General features: G+C 38.3%; 1 protein-coding gene and 1 long non-coding RNA gene across 2 annotated transcripts; both read right to left on the bottom strand.

Annotated features, from left to right (window-relative positions):
• Positions 1 to 12,676: 12,676 nt before the first annotated feature.
• Positions 12,677 to 20,568, bottom strand: LOC143848588 (putative LRR receptor-like serine/threonine-protein kinase At1g51880). The gene is made up of 8 exons (XM_077357552.1): positions 20,440 to 20,568; positions 19,264 to 19,801; positions 16,959 to 17,437; positions 16,032 to 16,164; positions 13,985 to 14,053; positions 13,844 to 13,915; positions 13,693 to 13,764; positions 12,677 to 13,590 (listed from the first exon to the last, which is right to left on the bottom strand). The coding sequence occupies exons 1-8, from the start codon at positions 20,543 to 20,545 to the stop codon at positions 13,131 to 13,133; spliced, it is 1,929 nt and encodes a 642-aa protein (XP_077213667.1). The 5' UTR covers positions 20,546 to 20,568; the 3' UTR covers positions 12,677 to 13,130.
• A 2,388-nt stretch (positions 20,569 to 22,956) lies between these two features.
• Positions 22,957 to 23,787, bottom strand: LOC143848209 (uncharacterized). Its single transcript, XR_013235342.1, has 3 exons — positions 23,713 to 23,787; positions 23,133 to 23,204; positions 22,957 to 23,031 (listed from the first exon to the last, which is right to left on the bottom strand). It is a non-coding gene; the product is annotated as an uncharacterized LOC143848209 (long non-coding RNA).
• Between the last annotated feature and the right edge of the window lie 233 nt (positions 23,788 to 24,020).

Genomic DNA, 24,020 nt, shown 5'->3' with positions numbered 1-24,020 from the left:
TGCAATGAAATCTTTTGATCTGGGAATTTTTCACCTCAGTCACACGTGCGGTCACCTTGAAATCAGCCCTCCTCTCTAACCTAGTCGCCACTAACAACCTCTTTTGAATAAACAGATATTAACAGCTAAAGCTCTTCAACAAGCTTTGAAAGAGAATACACAGGGATGTTTGAAGAGGAAACAGCTTTAATTACCTTGAGAGCATGAATGGTGGAAGAGCAGTAGCAATAAAAAGAATAGAAAAAACATTTTCTTCCGCTCTTCTATGTGTTTGTAAGATTACTGGAGATTTCCATGAAAAATGGGAAGATAGGTTTTGTGGAAGATTAATAAATCGTTCAGCTCCGGGTGAAAGCAGGGAGTTCGCTATTTCCAAGGTGGGGAATAAATTGATTAAGTGGTGGAAGAATGTCGTTTTTGTTTTTTTGTTTTTTTTTGAAATGGCAATAATTATATATAGCAAATTTAGGAGGCCGAGATGGACCACCCATATCTACAATAGGAAGCAAGAAAGAAACAGGAACGAAGAAAAAACAAAATACAGAGAAAACCCCTTCTCAGGGAGGAAGGTGGTCGAACCACATAATAGAACCACCGGAGACACCACGCTTAGCTAGCGCATCCGCCTTATCATTTGCCGACCTTCTAACATGTTGAAAGCCAATAGCGGGCCCCGTAGTTAAGTTCTCAATCTCATAAAAAATGGAAAGAAATCTCCACGGAAGAACCACCCCACCTTTTAGCCAACGATTCACATTTAACGAATCTCCCTCAACAATTGTCTGATCCATCAACCTTCTATCAATATTCAAAATGCCAAAATGTGCCGCCCTCACTTCCGCATCTGAGGAATCAGACACACCAATAGAGCCGTAGTATGCCCACACAACATCCCCCTTATCATTGTGACAAACCCCTCCCACTCCTGCCGGACTCGGATTGCTGGAACTCGCACCATCGAAATTAACCTTATACATGTTTTGAGCAGGAGGCTTCCACCTTTGCAAAATAAGATCTCTGTGCTCAACACTAAAGCACACCTCCCGCCAACCTTCCCAAAGATCAAAAGCCGATACAAACCGGAAGGATGGGAGGCATCTCACCCAAGATATAACCAAGGTAATGATCTTCAAGTAAATCCAATGAGGATTCATAGCTTTCCCCTCAAAGACTGTAGAGTTCCTCTCCTTCCATATAGACCACCACGTAGCTAGTAAACAAAAATTCCACAAGATTTTTCCTTTTTCTTTCCAAGGAACCCCTCGCCATTGGTGCAATAGCGACGGAATAGATTTTGGAAAAACCCAACAAATCCCAAATCTCATGAAGATGAATTGCCATATGATCCTAGTGAACGAACAATGCATAAACAAATTATCCACAGATTCCCCATCATGCAGACATAGTGGGCAATAATCAATAAGCCACATACCACGGTTTCTCAGAAAATTAATAGTTTGTATTCTATCACAACAAACCGCCCAACCAAAGATACAAACTCTAGGTGGGCAATAAAATTTTCATACCTTTGCCGAACATGAAGGGTTAGAAATGGGCATAATACTTTTATAGAAAGATTTAACCAAGAAAGTCCCAGAAGGTTCCTCAATCCAAAGCCTTTTATCCTCCCCATTCTTTTTAATGTAACAACCCTCAAGAAGGGCCCACAGGCTAGAGACCAATTCCACCTCCCACTCAAAAAATGATCTTCTAAACCCAGGGTTCCACACAAGAACACCCGCATTCCACTCAAAGCAATCGCTAACAAAAGCCTCCCTATTTGAAGCCATATTGAATAATCTCGGAAATCGACACTTAAAGGACGCATCCCCACACCACACATCCTGCCAGAATGATATTCTATCACCCCTATACACTCTAAATCTAACCTTTAACTTGAAAAGAAAAGACATTTTTAGAATGTCTCTCCAAACCGACAACCCCTTTTTTGCAAACAAGTCCAAGGATTCTCATCTCCCCATATCACATCCATACTTACTTCTAATGAGTGTAAGAAATATGGTTGGAGGGACTGAGATCTAAAGAGTGAGGCAAAAGAATGGATTTCAATGAACAGACACACACACTCACTGTTGAAGTATAAATTATTAAATAACACCTGCTTAGGCTTTTGGAGTAATTGGTTGTTTCACATAGTATCTGACTCTGTTGCCTCACTGTCCTGCGTTCTAAACCTAACAACCCTTTGATATTAACAATCCACACGTAAGGCCAACCAAAACAAGAAAAAGAAAAGGTGGGGTCATACGTGAGGGTGAGAGTGATGGTGTGTTCAAGTACAAATGATTAAATAACACCATCTCTAGCAGCTTAAGGCCCTGTTCGTTTGAGATTATGACAACCGATGGCTGAAATTCCAAGGGTGGTCCCGAGTACGGCAACTATGAGGAGTGAAAATTTTTTTTTGAAAAGGACTATGAGGAGTGAAAATTAATTAGGTTTCTATCAAGTTTTAATCTTTTGAAAACTCAAACCTAAATTGGAGATTAAGAGATCAAAATGAAATTCGAGCACACAAGTTAAATCTAGAGGTGCAATGCAAAATAAAGAGCTAGAGTTCAAAAGAGAGTGCACCCGAGATTTAAAGTGGTTCGGTCCTCAAAACGCGAGGCCTACTCCACTCCACCAACAAAGACTCGTTGATGGCTTCACTATGTGATCTTCTTAACTTCGGCGAAGATCGGTGCCGATTACAAATTCCGATCACCTTTAACCTTGGTGGCAATCTTCACCACGGAGAGTGGGCTTGTAGACACCCCATTTTGACCGTGCCCTAAACCTTCCAATTTTGTGCAAGACCCGATCAAATCAATGAGTTAAGGCCCCAAACTCCACCCTAAGCTAGCTTGGAGTCTCACCAAGTTCCCTGCAAAATTTTGCCAGAATCCGAGCCCGTTTGCCTAGCGAACGAGCCGGGAGAGAACCATAGTGTAAACCAGAAGAGGGGGGTGAATTATCCTGGAAGGGTCACGGCATGTGGCAGAGCGGGACACGATATTATTGTGCGCTTATCAAATCCGCACAACCGCGCGCCCATCAATTCCAGTAGTGCCAATATCAGCACCAAAAATTTTCTATATATATCAGCTTAATCCTCATTTATCAAGAGGATTAGAGTTTTTCTTAGATTTTTTTCAGAGAGGGAGAGAGAGAGAACAAGATAAAAATCTCAAACCTCTAACCTTCTTCTCCGGTACGATCTACCGGATTCCGCCAAACCTCCGGCCATGGTCTCTTCTTCGTCTATTATTACCTTGTGCTCCCTCTATTTCTCCCTTTCATGATCTTAAACCCTAGGTTCAAGCAAAACCCTTAGATTTATAACCATAGCCGCTTCATTTTCTCCTCTATAATCAAGATCTGATTCATTCATTGCAAGATCCTTTCATTTTTTTTTTTAGAAAAATTAAGAGAGTGAGAAATGTAGAGAGAGATCTAGAAATCCTTTTGAAACCCTAACCTCATGTTCATCTTCTCCGGCGAGATCTCGCCGGAATCCGGCGGATCTTCATGAATTCCGGTCACATTTTTCGGCCGGCATCGTCCTTTCCTTTTTACATGTATGTCCTGGTTTGTCACTTTGCTTTGTTGTTGCTTTAGGAAATCTGCTATTTCTTCTTTGAAACCCTTAGATCTACTGATTTTCCTAGCTTAAACCTTTGGATCGAAACTTTTCCTCCATTATCCCCTTAGCTCCAACAAGACTTGTTAGCTCCGGCCATTATCCGGACATTTTCTCCGGCAAAGCTAACCGGAATTCTAGTTTATTTTCACTCTTTGATCTGTAAAAAAAGAAGAAGAAGAAGTTATTCTCTTTTAGAGTTTGTGGAGGAGAACATTAGAGAAGAGGAGAAAAATGTCCGAGCAAATGAGAGCTTTCATTTTCCCAGGCGAAAATCCCGCAGGAATCCGGTGACTCGCCGTCGAATCCGACCCTTTCGCTCGAGTTTGAGAACTTCAGTAAGAGAATTTGAGATCTAAAGCTCATTCAATTCTTTGAAAGGATTCAGGTAATCTTCTATCTCCTTAAATTCTCACTTAATACTATGATTCATGGTCTGATTGTTTAACAATTGTGGTAACTTGAGTGCAAGTTTCCATCGTGCTACTGTGACTGTTAGATACCCCCTTTTGATGTGATTCCAATGTTAAAGGTTAATTGTGATTGTCTTGGCAAGGTTTTCATCAACACCTTCTGTATGTTGCTATTAATTACAGATGTCTTCCATAGGATAATTGGTGTATATTTATAATAAGTGTTGTTGTGCTAATGAGGAACAAAACATAAACTAAATTGTATAAATTCATTAGGAGGAATAAAGTGAACTGAATTGGATTGCTCACACACAGTAGTGTCAATGTTTGACATGTGCTTCACCATGTTTACTGTTGAGTTTATCTACTTTATGTTTTATGGTATTGGCATCTCTTGCTTAATTCTGCTTTAGGAGCTATCAATGGTTAATTAAGGAGGTGAAATTAAATGAAGAGGATTATTGAAGTGTTGATGGCCAGGTAGATTTTTCTCACAATGATGCAGGTGTAATTCCCGCTATAAGTTTCTGGACCGTTTTAAATCGCGTTTTTGGGTTAGTAAATGACATAATTAGGAAACATGGTAAACTACAAAGTTTTAGGTTTGTTTTAGATCTTTCCAACAAGTACTCGTGGTCGAATTTTGGAGCAGTGGTTAAAAAGTTATAGCTGTTTTAGTGGACTGTGTCTGTCTTATCTAGTAAATGCATTTGAAAGTTTCCTTGATTACTATAAAAAGAAATGTCTTATTGGAAATTTTAAAAGCATGGTGATGTTGTTATCACTTCCCTAACTAACCTAACCATGTCTTGCTACCTACCCAAACCTAGCTTATCATTACATTTAGTAGGAAGTGGTATTGGTTCAGCTATGTATTGGACATTAAATCCTCTATTGTGCTGAACTATTTTCTGAAATTCTTGGAATAGTTTGAGATTAATATTTGATATTGCTTACCAGTATATGGTCGAATATAAATAAGGACTAATTGTTATATTGAGATAGTTACTTTAGATTTGTACATTTTACTTCAAAAATTGTTTAGATTACTAATTTATCATCTGGTAATGTGTAAGGAAAGATCAACTTGCTCATATACTTTTGAATAGCTTATTTCCATATATCATTATGTTTTCATAACCACAGTTGATACTTTCTTACTTTGATATCGTAAAAACTCAACCTGTTTCATTGTTCTAAATGAACATTTATAATTATAAGAGTGTCCCTTGAACTGTTTATTCATGGGGCATGTCGATAAGGTAGGGCATGCAATTTCACATTCATGAATGATAGGAAGTGTTTAGTATAGTGTGATAGTGAACTTGAATGGTGTAGTTTTTCCTTTAGTCCTGATGTATGCATAGCTTAATAAAGTTGATTGTGATCATGAAGAGTTGTGAAAGTTATGGTTGCTCATTTATATTGTGCTGATTTGAGAGGTGGAAATGATACTAGTATAATTTTGATTAGGAGCATGTGTTATGGACTGAACAGGATTATGGTAATTCTATTTACACTATCATTAACACAATTGTTATTTTTGATTATAAGTGATTTCTTGTGGCAAATAAAAAAAATGAACTCAGAGTCCTCGTTTGGCTTCATTTTTGTACATGAGAGATTTTGAAGAAGAATTGTTGTGCCTTTAGGTAAGTACCTCATTAGGCTGCTATCTTAAAATTTTGATTTGTCATTTAAGGCCCCATTTTCTTTGATCCTAGTTGTATAGTTTTTGGAGTTTTCACTGTTTGTTGCTGTGAGTGCCATTTCTATTATAACATTTGTATCATGTCACTTTTATCTTTATATTCCTAAACAGAAGATATGTCCATGTTGAAACAGTTGTGTAGTTCTAAGGATTTGTTTTTTCTTTCTTTTCCACTTTTAGTTTGACAGTAAAAGTTGACCATACTATAATGTGCTGATGTCATAGAATATACCTTACAGGAGAGCTGTTTGCAGGCTGTAGGAAGTAGTTGGTTGACAAGGTAGTGCTAGTGTTCATTCATTTTAAGTCATAACTAGTTTTTTTTTTTTTTTTTGGCTATTGCAGGAATTAAGAATACAAACTGTGACATTAACTAACTAAAATGAGAGTTTCTGGATGAAAGATAATTTAGTACAATCATTAAGGTTTGGTCAAGAAGAATGTTTGATCATTTTCTTATTCTAGCTTAAGGGCGATGAAGGAGTTATCCCAAGCCCATCTTTTAGGGAGACCTACTTGGTCCATATAGTATCCCTCTTCCTTTTTGTCTTGTATAAAGATAGCCTCAAGTCATTAGATCGTTCCATTCATCGCCAGGGCGATGAAGGCGCTAGCCCAAGCCCATCATTAGGGGACTTGCTCAGTCCAAGTAGCATTCCCCTCTTAAAAGACTTGCTCAGTCTTTTAGGTGTGTATACCCTTGAACATTAGAAACCCATTCATTGCAAGGGCAATGAAAGGGATATCTTGAGCCCATCTTTAGGGAGACAAGCTATGTCTCAGCAGAAAAGTCGAACATTTTTGGAGACAGGCTTTGTCTCATTGGTCATAATGTCTCTCAAAGTTTAGGAGACTTGCTTGTCTCGTTGACACCTTTATGTGTCCTCTCTTAGTTTATGAGACAGGCCATGTTTCATAAGCATCAGCTGTCAGTTTTCTTTTAGGAGACTAACCTAGTCTCATTAACACTCCCCTCTTAGGGTTGTGCACTAGGAGTCAGTCCTTTCGTATATGAGTCTGTCCTTAGCATAAAAGTTTTTGTCCTTAGTTAGAGAGTCAGTCTTTAGCATAGGAGTCAGTCCTTCAGTCTTTCAGGAGTCAGTCCTATCATCATAGGGGTTAGGATTCTTTCCAGCCTCTTATCAAATCATGTGATTTTTATCCACTCTCGCAAGGTATAGGATGCTGTCCAACCCTTGCAGAGTCGTGATTCTGTCTTTTTCCCCCGCAAAGCATAGGATGTTGTCCAACCTTTGCGGGACATTCGGGAGTCTGTCATACTCTTATGATGATAGGATTTGTCCTCTTGAGTAAAAAATACTTGAAAATTCAAAAAAACATTTCAAAAACCAAAAATCTTAAAAATCCTGAGTCATTCAGAGTAGTTAGGAAAGTCTGTTCCGAACTACGTTGGCTTGATCCCTTTCAACAGGGTACGTAGTGCAGCTTGGGATCCACATCCCAGGTCCAGCCAAACCTTTAAAAATAAACATTTTAAACTTTCAAAAAAATACAAAAAGCTCTTCAAAACCTTTTCAAAAAGATCTTCCCTAGAGTTAGGAGTCTGTCCTAGCTTTTTGGGGTGTTTTAGAGTTAGGAGGCTGTCCTGATTTGTATTGATATGGTGTGTCCTATCGTGTGAGTGTCCCTAGAGTTAGGAGGCTGTCCTGATTTGTATTGATATGGTGTGTCCTATCGTGTGAGTGTCCCTAGAATTAGGAGGCCTCAAGTTGATCGGTTAGACATTTAGTCGAACCGATGGCTAGACTAGGAAGCATATAGTCAGCCCATGGTTTTTTTTTAAGGATGCATAGCCTAGTTACACATAGGATATAGGGCCCACCTGCATTAGCTTAAGGCTAATCAACTTGCATTAGTTAGGGCATATAGAGAGTCCTAAAAACAACAGCTCACATGAATTTAAGCAATTGTACAAAAAAGCTTTAAAAATCAGTTAAGTCTAGTGGATCGAGTCTAGAATAGCGGTTCTAGATGGTTAGGCATAGTAGTTTGGAATAGGGCATCGAACTACGTTGACTCCGATTCTTCCCGAGGCCGGGATACGTAGAGCAGCTGGGATGGATGGCCATCTTGGTCCGAGTCAGGTCACATTAGAGTTAGGACTCATTTTGTCCAGTCATGTATAGAATTGAATTGTGTTGTGTGTTTTGCTGTGTTTTCTTACTTTCATGTACAGATCCTATACCTTTAGCTGTAGCATGCATGTGTTTGCACACCAGAACTTAGACACCCATTAGGCATGTCACTTATAACCTAGTTTTGCTTAGGTGACACATCTTTCATTTATTTTGTGTATGTGTTTATTATTCATCTCCGAGACATGCATGATTAGATAGACGTCTTCTTGGAGATATCTGTTCCCATTTCATATGACTTTCGCCCAAAACTCTTCAAAATTATTAAATAAATGGCATAAGAGACCAGGTGTTTGCACTTGGGCGGATGAGGTGCTCTTTCGACCTTCCGAATTCGTAACCAGGCACGAACCCTCTTTTTATAATCTCTGGTTATCCGTTGCAACAGAGTATAGTATGGGATCCTTGGCCCACTTCCTTGGATGGCGACTCTTCTTTGTTTAAGGTACGCCTCGAATCTGGGCTAGTCCCCGAATCGAGAGGTATCTCACCTTATATCGCCACTCATGCTGTGAGAGGCACATTCTTTCGAGAGTTCCTTGGTAGAGCTCTCCATTCACGTGGATGATCCTGAGACTGTTAGCGCGTGGGGCACGTTCCCCGCCGCCTCTCTCGGATCGGGGTCCACAGGGCTACGCTTCTCCGAACACTCGCCCGAATACAATTTCTTGAATAAGAAAGAAAGAACAAAAATCCCTCACAAGGGTTTACAACTTTGTAGAAGATGTACAAATATAGCCTAAAGATCCAAATCCTAATCTTAGATGATGAGAGGCATAAACAAGTTTGATTCACTCTAAAGATGTTCAAGTAGGTTTTTAGAGTGTTAGGATTAATGGTTTGGAAGTTTAGAATGCCCATATATATAGGAAAACCAAAATATGACCGTTCAATGGCATTGTGGTAATTCCAGCAAAATTCCCAACGGCTCAAAATATGACCATTACAGTGTTCTCGGAGTTCCGAGAATATTTCTCGGAGTTCCGAGAAAAAATCTCGGAGTTCCGGGAATACAAACAGAAGATGAAAAAAAGTCTACTGGACCATTTCTCGGAGTTCCGAGAATATTTCTCGGAGTTCCGAGAATTTCTCTCGGAGTTCCGAGAAGCCTATGAAGAGCAGATTTTCACTTCATGTTTTTGGGCTTCCAACTTAACACCAAGTTGGGATTGCTATGAGGGTTCCAAGGTGTTGGAACACCACAAAGACAATCACATATAAATTTTGGGTGTGTGTTTATTTCCTTAGTTATGCCTCTTAAAATCTAAAACTAAGATTGGATTTTATATAATCTAAATTGACTTCGATCTTCAATGCGATTCTTCAAGTCTTCATTTGTCTTTGATCTCCGATGTCTTTGGCCTTCATAAACGGTCCAATGCAAGCTTCTTTGGCCTTAATCCAAGCAATGATTTCTTTAAGCAATTATGATCTACAACTTAGACAATCAAACACATTAGTGATCATAAATCACTTGTGTATTGGAATCATCAAAATAAGATGGGAATTACCAAGGTGGGAACCATTGGGCTTACAGTGAGGCAAAAGAATGGATTTCAATGAACAGACACACACACTCACTGTTGAAGTATAAATTATTAAATAACACATGCTTAGGCTTTTGGAGTAATTGGTTGTTTCACATAGTATCTGACTCTGTTGCCTCACTGTCCTGCGTTCTAAACCTAACAACCCTTTGATATTAACAATCCACACGTAAGGCCAACCAAAACAAGAAAAAGAAAAGGTGGGGTCATACGTGAGGGTGAGAGTGATGGTGTGTTCAAGTACAAATGATTAAATAACACCATCTCTAGCAGCTTAAGGCCCTGTTCGTTTGAGATTATGACAACTGATGGCCAGCCAACAAAAAGATTATTGGACTTGAATTGCATTAATTTTGTGTCCAATAATCGGTTTTCGGACTCACCATCGGTTATTATAATCTCAAACGAACTGGACGTAAGCTTTTAGAGCAATTGGTTGTTTCACTGCCACATTTCATAAAGAAATATTTAGTGATTTTTTTTTTACGAAAAGTTTACCACTTGCAGTCAAAAAGATTCTAAAAATACCAATCAGGTTTGTTTTTAATGACAACAGAAGTTCGTTGTTTGGAGTAACTAGTTGTTTTCACATGGTATCAAAGCAAATGCCTGGGTTCAAACCTCGTTGATAGCAAAATCCACATGCAATGGCCAAACTAAAAAAAGAGGTCACATGTGCCACGTGTACGCCAACCCTAAAAAAAAGATAACTGGTTGTTTCCACACTGTATTAGGAAAAAGACAATTACTACCCTTCTTCCTCGAAAAAAAATTCCATAGAACCAATTTTCTAGAGGTTTCAGTTAAAAGTTTTACATGAAATAGTTTTTGCCGAGAAAAGGTATTAGCAAACCTTGTAGACATAGTTTTCCAACGAAAAAAAAAGTTTAAGGAAAAAAAATTCATGATTGTTGATTGCAAACATAAGTTTCCTAGTTCAAACGGAAGGGAAAAAAGTAAGGATCCCCTCCCTATTTTCAATGCACAATCACATTGAAAGCATCTATGAATGTTTTTTTTTCCCGATAGGTAAGCTGGGACTCAACCTACGACCTCAAGATTGAGATACAACCTCTGAACCATTGAGCTATAGGAGAAATAAAAGATGAAAAAAATTACCTGCATAAGCAAACAATACAAGTAATAATAGGAGTGAAACCATCTCCCCATCCAAACAAACAAAGCTATTCTCCTCATGCTTACAGAGACTGCAACGAATTTCCATGAAATGTTGATTCAGAATTCTTCGCGTTGGTGTGGAAAACAAGGAAATTTTCATATGGGTAGTAGGCAATAAATGGATGTAATAGAGGTAGAGATGGTTTTTCTTGTTTGGCGGAAGGAACCAAGGTCATAATCTTTGTATACTATTTGTAATAACAACTGGGCTTGGCTTTAATCGGTCAACGTCACAACCACTGAAGAAGAGTTATCTTGCTTGTCCCACCAAAACCTAGAGATGGGTTTTTGTCATCTTGATCATTGATTTGCTGGGGCCTTGTCAAAATCTTCACAATCGGATGATCCTAATCATCTAATTGATGAAACATGGAGAATAAAGTAGTGATAGAGAGGAGAGCAATGAATCATTTCGTATGGGTTAGCGAGGTGACCAATCTTTCTAATGTAAGAACCTCTAACCCATTTTTTTGTCGGCCCCAAATTGATTGGATCGATTATGTAGCATTGTAATGATTTGAGGTAGATAAAGGATTAGGGAGATACAAGGCCAAAGGCACATGTGGGTTCCACTAAAAATACAAAGAACACCAAAATGAAAACTTTCATATATAAAAAACACTTACAAGAAAATCGGTGTTCTTCTCTTTCCTCCTAAATCTCTACACTTGTACTTTTCTCTTGTTTCACCTGTTTACTTTCTCTACACCAACACTATATATTTATAGAGAAAAACCACTCCTAAAATAGCTAACCACATTAAACATGTAGTTCCCATGACTCCCTTAGGCCTTGTATGGATTGCAAGAAAAACATTTCAAAAACATTTCTGATGGAAATTTTTTTTCTTTCCTCAATTTATTGGAAAATTGTATGATTACAGTTAACTTAAAGAGATATTATAAAAAATTAAAGGCCCAAAAAAAGTAAAAATTGAATAGGATAGGTTCAAGTCATCTTTCATGTGTAAAAAATAGGAAGTTTTAGAAAATTCTTCCTTTCCAAACTTTTCATTAAATTCCTGCAATCCAAACAGGTAGTCTAAACAAGTTAATTCGTAGAAATCCCCGTTGGACTCTTGGAGAATCTATCCTAATATAAAGGACGTAGGAAACATATAAAGATTCTTCACTTTTCAATACATAATATTTACCCTAAAACACTTCATTTATACCTCTCGGCCTCCTTAATTTGCTATGATATATAATTATTGCCATTTCAACAAAAAAAAACACTTCATTTATACCAAGGCATATTGGATTTTGGTTTATACATTGTTTGATCACGCAGGAAAAAAAAGTAACTTGAATCACCCACCTTCAAGTTTCACTGAAGAGACCTTAAATTTATAATGGCATCCTTCTAAATATGTCATAACTTTATCATTTCCTTCTAAATCATGGGAACCAAAAAAATTCCTAGGAAAGAATTTTCTGTCAATCCAAACAGGGCCTAAATGGAAAAATACAATATTTCTTCATTTTCTAACGAAAAAGTCATTATATAATTCAAAATTACCTATTTCGTCCACAATATTTGAACTTCTCTCTATGTTTTGTCTTTTGTAAGGAAACTTTAGCCCCGCGATGGAAAATGGGATGGGAAGGCTTGGGTTTATTAAAGGAGGTTGGATTTCTAAGGGGTTGAGATTCCTAGAGAAAAAATTATAGAGATTTATTTAGAGAAAAACCTTTATCACGTGGCGGGGCTGGGCTGGGCCGGGCCGGGCCGAGTAATGACATGGACGTGGTGTGCTTGTGATGTAATTTTTATTTATTAATACTTATGTTTACCAATTATTTATTTATGTTTACCACGGTTTATCATTTACCATTCTTAAACACAATTTTGAATTAAAGTTTAAACACGATTTATTAAATAATGTTAATTACCGTTACAGAACGGTTTAATTATGTCGCTTAATATTTAAACACGATGTATTACATCTTTTGACAAAAGGAATCTCCTCAATTCCTTTTAAACATACGTTGTCGCTGTTTAATTATGCCACTTAATGTTTAAACATGATTTACTACATCTTTTTGACAAAATGCATCTCCTGAATCCCTTTATGTTAACTAATATTCTTTTACTCTCCTATTTTTTAAAGATTACCTTTTCCGTTATCTCTCTTATCAAGGCAATATAGTCGTGTTTGCGAGACATGGCATTATTGCACACTCCTAAAGTGGAGTTGTTGTATCCTAGAGGCATACACTAGAAAACCCATTTGATCCATCGACTTGACTCATCATATGTGGGGGCGGTATTTTCCTTAAGGACAAGAGAATCATATCCGTGCCTCGACTCAACCAATAAGTCATTCCTTTACCTTTGATTATTGCTATTGGTTTGGGTTTAAATATCCTGCAATTTCATCATTCTATTAATAAAATCCCAAAACCCTATACATCTTAAACTACACAATCATTATCATGAGAAATATCTTTCACACTTGTTTCCAAGGAGCTAAAACTATTCTCAGTGGGGCATTTCATTGCCCAATTGGCCATGTAGTTCAACTAATTCTCCAAGCTCTGATTCCATCTGCTTTCTCAGCTCTTCAAGCATGTCCTCATTCTGCTCTACCCCAACATTTACTCCATTATCACTTTTTGGATTTCCATCTTGAGCATCCATAGGAAGGCCACCAAATTCTGCTGTTGTCTCTTCTTGAATTTCTTCATTTTGGCCTAGCCCGTTTTGATCAAGACCCACGTTTACTACATCATCAACATGAGAATCCTCTTGAACACAACCAAAGTCTAATGTTGTCTCTTCTTTTTCTCTTCTTTTCCTTGAATAATGAAGAAGTATTACTAGCAAGAGGCAAAATATTACGAAAAGCAACACTCCTGTCACAGATAAACCCACAATAAGTGGAATCTTGTTCTTTTCAGGATGTTCTAAGCCATGTTCTAAGCCTGGGTTTCCTGTAACACTGCAAATTAGAAGAGGCATTCAAGGATTAAGGCTAAGTATTAAAACCTACCATAAAGAAAAGCAGAAGAAGCAAGTATGAAAACCAGTTTGACATTCTTACTTAATGGATATTTTGTTGTTATTTATAAGAGATTCTGGCAAGCTTCCGGTGAATCTATTGTAGGCTAAATTCCTGTCATGAACATGAGAAAAGATTACAAGAAGAAATTTTTTGAACTACTACTGGTTTAAGTAATTCTTTCTTTACTTACAAGTCCTTCAAGTTGGGTAGTTTTCCAAGGAAGTCAGGAATAGGTCCAGTTAGACTGTTATTCTGCAAGTCACTACAAAAAAAATCTATGAAACTTCTGTTCTCTTTCTCTCTGTCAAGACACAAATTAACATGAACTTACACAAATTCAAGAGCTTGCATTTGACTGAAATCACGAAGAGAACCTTGGAGTTCATAACCTGAGAGATATCTGAAATGATTTTATTTTACAGAATGGAAAAGAGAGAGAAATCTCAGTCAGAAAATCCGGAAAGGCTAGTTCTAATTGGAAAGTAGTATCCACTCATGTTTTGATAGGGGCACTTCTCTTAGGACACTGTTAATCATTTTTTGCCATGTGAGATCATGCAACGAAGGTTTTAAATTTCGGTTTCGGAGGTAATTTCGGTCCTAACCGAAACCGAAATTTTAGCCGAAATGCCAAGCGAAATTTGGTAACAGGTGCTCGAAATGTCGTTTTTGGGCCGAAATTTCGGGTCTGAAATTCTGTAAATGAAAAATAATAATAATATTTAATCTTAAATTTCACCGAAATTTCCAAAATTTCGACCAAAATTTGGAACGTTCCGGTTTCGGTGTTGATCGAAATAAATTTCGGATTTCGGTCGAAATTTAAAACCTTGCATGCAACTGAACACATGGCAGGAAATGTTTGGTTGTACCAGAATTTTGTATTGGAGGCAAGTCATATCATTTTTCATACAAATTTCTCTTTTAATTTCCGTAATTTTTCAGAAATTAGTACAATCCCAGATCCTTTTTCTTCTGGGTCTCACCATTAGATGGGCCTTCACCTGGATTGTTCATATCCCTGACATGCTAGATGAATGATCGATGTGACCTTTTCTACAAAATCAACGGCCGGCATTGATCCGATATGTGACATCTCACCATCAGGCATATTTTTGGCCAGGAATCTTCCATGGTGAAGCCCATCCATAAGTGGACCTGATACGGACCCGGGTCCATTTCATACATAGTACCATGCCTAATAAATTGTGGATCAAAGAAGGAAACACAAGGAGAAATAATTAACATAGTATAAAAATAGGAATTAAGCATACAAGCTAATTAAGACTTTATCTTAGACTTATTCCCCCCGTCATGTAGGTGGATACAAGAAAATAGAGTCCTGAGAATACAATGCCTATATCAATCGATCTCGGGCTGCACCCCAAGTTCAATAGCGAACCAAAGTATGCCCGCACGCCCGCACTTCGATAGAAAGAACCAAAGTATGCCCGCACGCCCGCATTTCATAACTATTTTTTTATAACTTACAGATAGTTATGAAATGAGGCTCTAAGCCTTCTTGAGAAGGCACCCTTTCACATGAAACTATATGCCTCTTTATTTAAGAAAATATATATTTTTTGAAGAAAAAATCCTTTCATAAATGTCTTTTGAATCAAAACCACTTTTCCCGTATTTATATTTTAAAAAAGGGAAATGTTATTTTCACCCCTTTTTTTTTTTTTTTTGAACATCATGTTATTTTCACCCCTTAAACAGATAAAATCTCCCCCCCCCCCCTCTCTAATGGTTTCTTGAGAATGGTTCACCCTTGAGGATAAATTCACCCCCTTTAACGTTTTCCTTTGCCTTTAAAACTTAACGGATAATGTTAAAGGGGGGGTTTATCCATCAGAGCGCGGGGGTATCGTTTCCCTTTAAAAAGGGGGATGATTTTTTCGCCCCCATGCCCCTCCCCGGTAATGTGAATTGTGGGCAGACTTTAACGCTTTTTGACGTCAATTCACATTAAAACAAAACTCGGGTCGGGTCAGGTCGGTTGAGATTTTGCTAAACAATGAATAGGAATCAACCCGAACCCGATCTGATTTTAAGGTAAAAGCTCAACCCGAATTCCCAAAAATCAACCCAAGTTGCACCCTTAATCCAACAGGAATAGAAAAAATCACCTCCCTTTAAAAATAAGGGATTTGCTAGGGATCATCACATAAAGGCATTTTGCGGAAGGGCTGTTGCACGAGAGCAGGCACCTCGGATGAACTAAATGTACAAGACAAACTCGGAGCATATGTGGCTGCTCTGTCATGCAACAGCCATTACGTGAAATTCCTTGTGCGATGGTCCCTAGCAAATCCCTAAAAATAAATATATTTTAAAAACATCTAACAAGAATGACATTGAAAGCTTACACTTACAGAGCAGTCACTCTTGGCGGGTCGTCGCTATTGCATCTCAACCATTCCCAAACTGTGTTTGCTGGTAGGCATGGATCTCCTGTCCATCTGCTTATGCGCTCCGAATTGTACCCAAGCTCTTCTAATCCTCTCACTGACATATTTTTTCATTCCATTAAGCAGAGAAAAAAGGAAAACAATGGAGATACCACAACAGTGGACCCTACCTTGATGGGATTTGGTACAAGAACTAAAAGGAGGATCCTAACCGTCCAATCTTTATTTTGAAGCGATCAGTAAGATCTAAATATACAATGCCCAACATCCACAGGGTGTAACTTCGAGCTTGAGTTTCCATTACGGCCATATCTAGGGGTCTTTTCCTAGACCCAATTTAGAATTTGGAATAATCAACCCAATTTAATTTCGGGTTAAGTTAATCTTGAGGCCTTGGAATAATCAACCCTAACCCAACTCGCCCTAACCTAACCCAACCTTTCCCAATTGGGAAAATCTGGTTAGACGAGTTGGGATAGGGTTGACCCACCTCGACATGAAGCTCAGGCTGGATCTGGTAAGGATCAAGATAATGCTATATGGGCTAGGGTTGGCCTCAACCCAGTCCAAGTTGCACTCCTAGCTAGGAGTGCAACTCGGGTCGTTTTTTAGAAATTCGGGTTGAGCTTTTACCTTAAAATTTGGTCAAGTTTGGGTTGAGTCCTATTCATTTTTCAGAGAAAGCTCAACCTGACCCGACCCAAGTTGCACCCCTTGCTATATAAATATTGAGGAGCTCTATGCAGTCTCGGAAGAGAACCTCTAAGTTCCACAAGTGGATAATTGCTAGATTGACGTATATGATCAATAGATTATATTCCTCTTGCCTAAATAATATCAGAAACCTTAGACAAATGAAAGATAAATGAGATTTTTTAAAGGAAAGCTCACCATCATCATCCATAGTTCCTTCAACCAGATCGTCGCTCACAATAAATAGCTCCATCGCACTTATGATTGGAGGTAGAGTTGAATTCTGTGTTGGGGCAAGGGTTAGAACGAAAGATCCAACGGTTGTATTTGTATTCCCAGAGATCTCATCATACATCTCGTATCGAGGAGAAACGGTAAGATTGTAATTTTCTCCATCCATGTAAACATCAAATGTTCTGGTCTGGTTTAAGTCAAGCTCTTTCACTTCGGTGAAATAGAGATTGACATACTTGGACTGTTTGATCTGGGGTTGATCAAGATTAAACATAAGAATAATGGAATCCGACGGTGCAGGAGCTTCTATAGCTGTTTTTACCACGGTAAAAGGAGGGTCATCATCCAAGGAGTTTGTTGGGAATATATAGTCAGCAATAACTGTGGGGTACCTTGTCGAGTATACAGGGTACCAGATCCGGCGGTGGGTATCAGTTAGGTACCTACAATTTTGCATTTTTCGGGCGTGATTAGTCATATTCTAACTGAGAAGCATATAATATGCACATACATACATAGGGAAATGATATATTTTTTCCCTTTTTCCACTTGGTAAAGTCCCCTCCAGTGTATTTATGAATACTCTTTTACCCTGAAGGGTAAAGTCCCAAGTAAAAAATGAGCTGAATATATCATTTCCTTATATGTTAGTGTATGTGGCTAGATGGGTTTTTTTTTACTATTATTCCAAACAAATATGAGCAGGGTAATTGTATAGGTGGGGGCCACTTTTAAATGATCAAAATTATTCATTTGATGGCCACTACTATGGATAGGATATACCCCAAGGATCTTCTCCATTGGATTATCCTAACCGTTCACATAGTAGTGGCTTTAAAATGAATGAAGTAAAATAATAAATAACTCGAATATCTCTCCATAGGATCTTCTCCACTACTATGAACCCCACCTCATTCTACTAGTCACGTGGCACTTCTTTGTTCAGCTCTTTGTTTCAAGTAGGGCTGCAACTCGGGTCGGGCGGGTCGGGTTTTGGAGAACCCAACCCTACCCGAGAAATATCTCGGGTCGGGTCGGGTCGGGTTTTTTTTCGGAAAACCCACGATTCCCAAACCCGGCCCTACCCATGATAAATCTCGGGTCGGTTCGGGTCGGGTCGGGTTTTTTCACGTTGACGCAAATTTTTAAGGAAAATTCTTGTTTGGCAAGGCAACTCAACTCATAGAAGCAGAAATTACACTCACATTACACTTGAATCAAACAATGATGTAATTACACTCACATCACACTTGAATCAAACAATGCTGTAATCAAACAATGTTGTAATTACAATCAAACAATGCTGAATCAAATACTTGAATCAACTCGACTCATAGAAGCAGAAATTACACTCACATACAGTAACAGTGGGTGCATGGGTTTTCACTTTAACTTTGGGATAATTACATTTACACCCCCTCTAGTTTCTGACACATCCACTTCCACCCCTATAGTTTAAAACGTGACAAATACACCCCTGTAGTTTCAATTTGTTTAAGGTTTGCCCCCTCAGCTGAAGGTTCGTCCATAGATTGAAGGGTTAGGATGATCCGATGGAGCTGATTTTTTGGGCACACCATATCTATGTCAGGACCCATCAAATGAACGCTTTGGATCATCCAAATAATGTGGACCCTACCCGAATCCAAACACTACCAAAAAATCATCCAAATAATGTGGGCCCACATTGTTTGGATGATCCAAATCGTTCATTTGATGGGTCCTGACATAGTTAGGGTGTGCCCAAAAAATCAGCTCCATCGGATCATCCTAACCCTTCAATCTATGGACGAACCTTCAGCTGAGGGGGCCTACCTTAAACAAATTGAAACTACAAGGGTGTATTTGTCACGTTTTAAACTATAGGGGTGGAAGTGGATGTGTCAGAAACTAGAGGGGGTGTAAATGTAATTATCTCTTTAACTTTTAACTAACAATAGAAAAAAATGTACATACTATAACTTATGTAACTCGGGTCGGGTCGGGTCGGGCCCCTTCAAACCCGGCTCGACCCGAAACCCATGAAACCTGAACCCGACCCAGGCTATTTTCGGGTCGGGTCGATGCGGGTCGGGTTTTACCCGGCTCGAGTTGCAGCCCTAGTTTCAAGCATATCTCTAAAACTCATTGACTCAACTCGAATATGAATATGAATATGAATAGAAAATATGCTAGAACTTTTATCGAGTTGAGTCGACTCAACTAAATTTCGAGTGGAGTCATGTTTTTGAGTTTTTTTAGCAATGGATTCAAGATTAATTAAACTCACCCGGTAGCCTCTGATCCTCCGAAATCCACCCTGTATTTATTGAACAAGGCACGATTACTGTCCATCTCACCATACATTTCAGACGGAATTGGGATCATTTCAAGAGTAGAAATGAAGGGAAGCTCACCATCCCTCGTTCGAGCAACACAGACACTTATATTATCGCGTCTTGATACTATGATTGCTTCATATAAAAGGGGTCTATCAAGTGAAGAATTAACAGTGGCCCAAAAATTACCATCAAGCTGGAGATCAAAGATGGGCGGCTTTGATCGCCTGTCATAGTTACCATAGTAAAATCCGGCTCGAATGAGATATTTCTCTTGAATTGTGGCTGGCAGTGTGTAGCAGTTCTTGTTTTGATCGGAAAAGAATCGGAGAGAACTCATCTGCTTAGTCCAAAAGGGAGTGCCTCGGAGAACTTGCCCGTTGTGGCCTGTGTCAATGAAGTCGTGATCGGTAGACCATTCTATAATAGTCGAGAAATCAAGGTATGAACTCTCCGCTCCACAGTCAATGTTCACTGAGTCGTAAAAATCTGTAGAATCTCAAAGAAATTAGCAGCCCAGAAGAGAAGATTAAAAAAAATTAGAGGGATGCTAAACTCACAGTAGCCCTTGTAGAAACCGGCTACAAGGGGCCGCTGATAACCGCACTCAGGATGGCATGGATCCAATGGAGGAGCCCTTGGTTTGTACAAGTGCTCCTGTGAGTATAGCATCCCTAAAAAAATTAACATGGATTTTTTAATTAACATGCTAAGTCTGATGACATTCTTAGTTGTGACAAGGTTGAGTTGGAACAGTTGAGTCAATTGCCAATTATTAAGGCTCTTCTTGTTTTGGATTTTGAGAACAAATTGTAAGTCCAAAACTGATTACTAGACTCAAATTTACGTTTAGGCCTTGTTTTGGATTTGAGAACCGATTGTGAGTCCAAAACTGATTATTGGTCCTATTTATGCTCATTGTCTTCTACTCATCTTTCTCATCCTCTTTATTATGTACTTCTTCTTCATATTCTTTCACACTTTATTGTTTTTGGTTTTTGTTATTGTTTATGTTTTCCTTCTAGATTTGACTTTAAGATTTTATTGGGATTTTTATTATTTTTGCGGCATAATATGATTGTAAGACGAATAGCCCCAAAGAAGAAAGGAAGGATGAAAAAAATTACCAGGATAAGCGAACAATACAAGTAATAAGAGGAGTGAAACCATCTTCCCATCCAAACGAACACTGCTATTCTCCTCACACTTACAGAGAGTGCAACTAATTTCCATGAAATGTTGATGAAGAATTATACTTCGAGTTGATGTGGAAAGCAAGCAAATATTTAAATGGGCAGTCGGCAATAAATGGATAAAATAGAGGAAAATGGTTTTTCTTGTTTGGCAAGGCTCTAAGGTCACAATCACAGAAGAAGAGCTTATCTTGCTTGTCCCACCAAACCCTAGAGGTGGATTCTTGTGATCTTGACCATTGATTTGGTGGGGCCTTGTCAAAATATTCACAATTGGATGATCCTAATAATCCAATTGATGAAAAGTGGAGGACGAAGTAATGATAGAGAGAAGAGCAATGAATGATTTCGTATGTGTTAGGGACTTCTAATATAAGAAACTCTAACCCCTTTTTTTGTTGGCCCCAAATTGAATGGTTAGATTATGGGGCAATGTAATGAATAGATGTTGATAAAGGATTAGGGAGATACAAGGCCAAAGGGGCATGTGGGCTCCACTAAAAGTACAAATGAACACCAAGATGAAAACTTATATATATATATATATATAAAACACTACAAGAAACTTGGTGTTATTCTCCTTCCTTCTAAATCTCTACACTTCTTCTTGTCTCTTGTTTCACCTATTTACTTTCTCTACACCGATGCTATATATTTAGGGAAATGTTATCAGCACTACTGTATTTTGATGAGGGAACTCCTCACTTTATTAAAAGTACGGTATGGCCCGAACCATAGGATGATCCAAACCGTTCATTAGATGGGCCACAGCATAAATAGGTTATGCCCCCAAAATCATTTCCAGAGGTTGAACCTAACCCTCCGATCTATAGAGGCCTAGGATCAACCCTCTAACATTCAGATCTGAGGGTTAGGATCAACCTATGGAAATGATTTTTGGGGCACAACCTATTTAGGCCGTGGCCCATCTAATGGATGGTTTGGATCATCCTATGGTGAGGGTCATACAGTACTTTTAATAAAGTGAGGAGTGCCCTCATCAAAATACAGTAGTGCTGATAACATTTCCCTATATTTATAGACGCAAACCACTCCTAATATAACTAGCCACATTAAACACATAGTCGTAGTTCCCATGAGTCCCTTAGGCAATTGCAAGAAGAAACATTTATGGTGGAAGAAAAAAATTTCTTGGGAATTTTTTTCTTTCCTCAATTTAGAGGAAAATGGTACGATTATAGTTAACTTAAAGGGATATTATAAAAAATTAAAGGCCTCTCTAAGTAAAAATTGAATAGGGTTGGTTCATGTCATCTTTCATGTATAAAAAAGGTACGAAGTTTTAGAAAAAAATTCATTTCCAAACTTTTTACGACATTCCTGCAATCCAAACAGGGCCTTAGGTCATAGATATCCCCAATGGACTCTTGGAGAATCTAACCTAGTATAAAAGACATAGGAAACATGTAAAGATTCTTCACTTCTCAATACAAAATAATTACCCGAAAACACCACAACAATACTTCATTTATTCCAAGGCATATTGGATTTTGGTTTATACATTGTTTGATTACACGGGGACAAAAGTAACTTGAATCACCCAGATTCAAGTTTCAATTGGTGAGACCTTAAATTTATGATGGCATCTCTCTAAATATGTCATAATCATATCATTTTCTTCTAAATCGTGGTTTAATTATGCCGCTTAATGTTTAAACGTGATTTATTACATCTTTTTTTACAAAATGCATCTCCTCAATCCTTTAAGCATGTGTTAACCAATATTCATTTATAACTCTCCTCTATTTTAAAGATTTTTTACCCGTTATCTCTCATATCAAGGCAATATAGTCGTGTTTGCAAGACATCCAGGTCGCATGAGTGCACAGTCCTAAAGTGAAGTCGTTGTATCCCAGATGCATACACTAGAGAAGACTCATCATATGTGGAGGGCGATATTTTCCTTAAAGGACAGGCTAATCATATTCATGCCTCGACTCAACTAATAAGTCATTTTATTAATGTAATCCAAAAACCCTACACATCTTAAACTACATAAGCATTATCCTTAGAAACTTCTTTGAATTGCCCTTATTTTCATTGAGCTAAAACTATTCTTACCGGGGCATTTCATTGCCCAATTGGTCATGTAGTTCAACTAATGCTCCAAGCTCTAATTCCATCTGCATTCTCAGCTCTTCAAGCATGTCCTCATTCTGCTCAAGCCCATCACTTACTCCATTATCCCCTTCAGGATTTCCAACTTGAGCATCCATAGGAAGGCCAAAAGGTTCTACTGTTGTCGCTTCTTTCATTTCCTCATTTTGGCCCCTCCCATTTTGATAAAGAGCCACATTTACTGCATTATCAACATGAGAATCCCCTTGAAGGGTACTAAGTTCTACTGTTGTCTTTTCTTGTTCTCTTCTTTTCCTTGAACAATGAAGTAGTATTACTAGCAAGAGACAAAATATTACGAAAAGCAGAGCTCCACCCACCGATAAACCCACGATAAGCGCAGTCTTGCTCTTTTCAGGAAGCTCTAAGCCCGGGTTTCCTGTAACACTGCAAATTGATGAGGGTGTCAGGGATTGAGGTTAAGTATTAAAAAGCTATCATAAGAAAAAAGCAGAAGAGGCAAGTATGAACCAGTTTGATCTTCTTACTTCAAGGATATTTTGTTGTTATTTGTAAGAGATTCCGGCAAGCTTCCACTGAAGCTGTTGTAGGCTAAGTTCCTGTCATGAAAATGAGAAGATTACAAGAAGAAAATGTGAAACTACTAGTTACTCCAGAAGTTTAAGCTGGTAGAAATAGTGTTATTTAATCTTTATACTTTAACACTCCCCCTCACGTGTCTCCTCTTTTTTTAGGGTTGGCCTACACGTAGCACATATGTGGCCCCTCTTTGGGTTTGGCAATTTCATGTCGACTTTTGCTATCAAGGATGTTTGAACTCATGATCTTTGGCTCTGATACCATGTAAAACAACCAGGCCAGTTACTCCAAAAGCTCACATGGTATCAGAGCCAAAGGTCTTGAGTTCAAATTAACCTCCTTGATAGCAAAAATCCATAGCCAAACCAAAAAGATGAGCCACATGTGCAACGTGTAGGGCAACCCTAGAAATAAGGGCCAAACGTGATGTGGAATTTTAAAGTATATAGCTTAAGATTTTGCAGTAACTGGTTGTTTCGCAGAAATTTTTTGAAGTACTAGTTTAAGTAACTATGTTTCTTTACTTACAATTCTTTCAAGTTGGGAAGTTTTCCAAGGAAGCTAGGAATGGTTCCACTGAGACTGTTATTCTGCAAGTCACTACAAAAATCTATGAAACTTCAGCTCTCTCTCTCTCTCTCTCTCTCTCTCTCTCTCTCTCATACAGACACACAAGGCAAAAATCAACATGAACTTACATAAATTCAAGAGCTTGCATTTGACTGAAATCACGAAGAGAACCTTCGAGATCATAACCTGACAGATATCTGAAATGATTTTATTTTACAAGATGGAAAAGAGAGAGAAATGACAGTCAGAATTCCCCGAGAGGCCAA

This window comes from Tasmannia lanceolata, unplaced genomic scaffold (assembly GCF_043159265.1).
Source record: "Tasmannia lanceolata isolate RefF3 unplaced genomic scaffold, GAP_Taslan_0.1 ptg000016l, whole genome shotgun sequence".
Lineage (NCBI taxonomy): Eukaryota > Viridiplantae > Streptophyta > Magnoliopsida > Canellales > Winteraceae > Tasmannia > Tasmannia lanceolata.
This window is presented reverse-complemented; position numbering and strand designations above follow the sequence as displayed.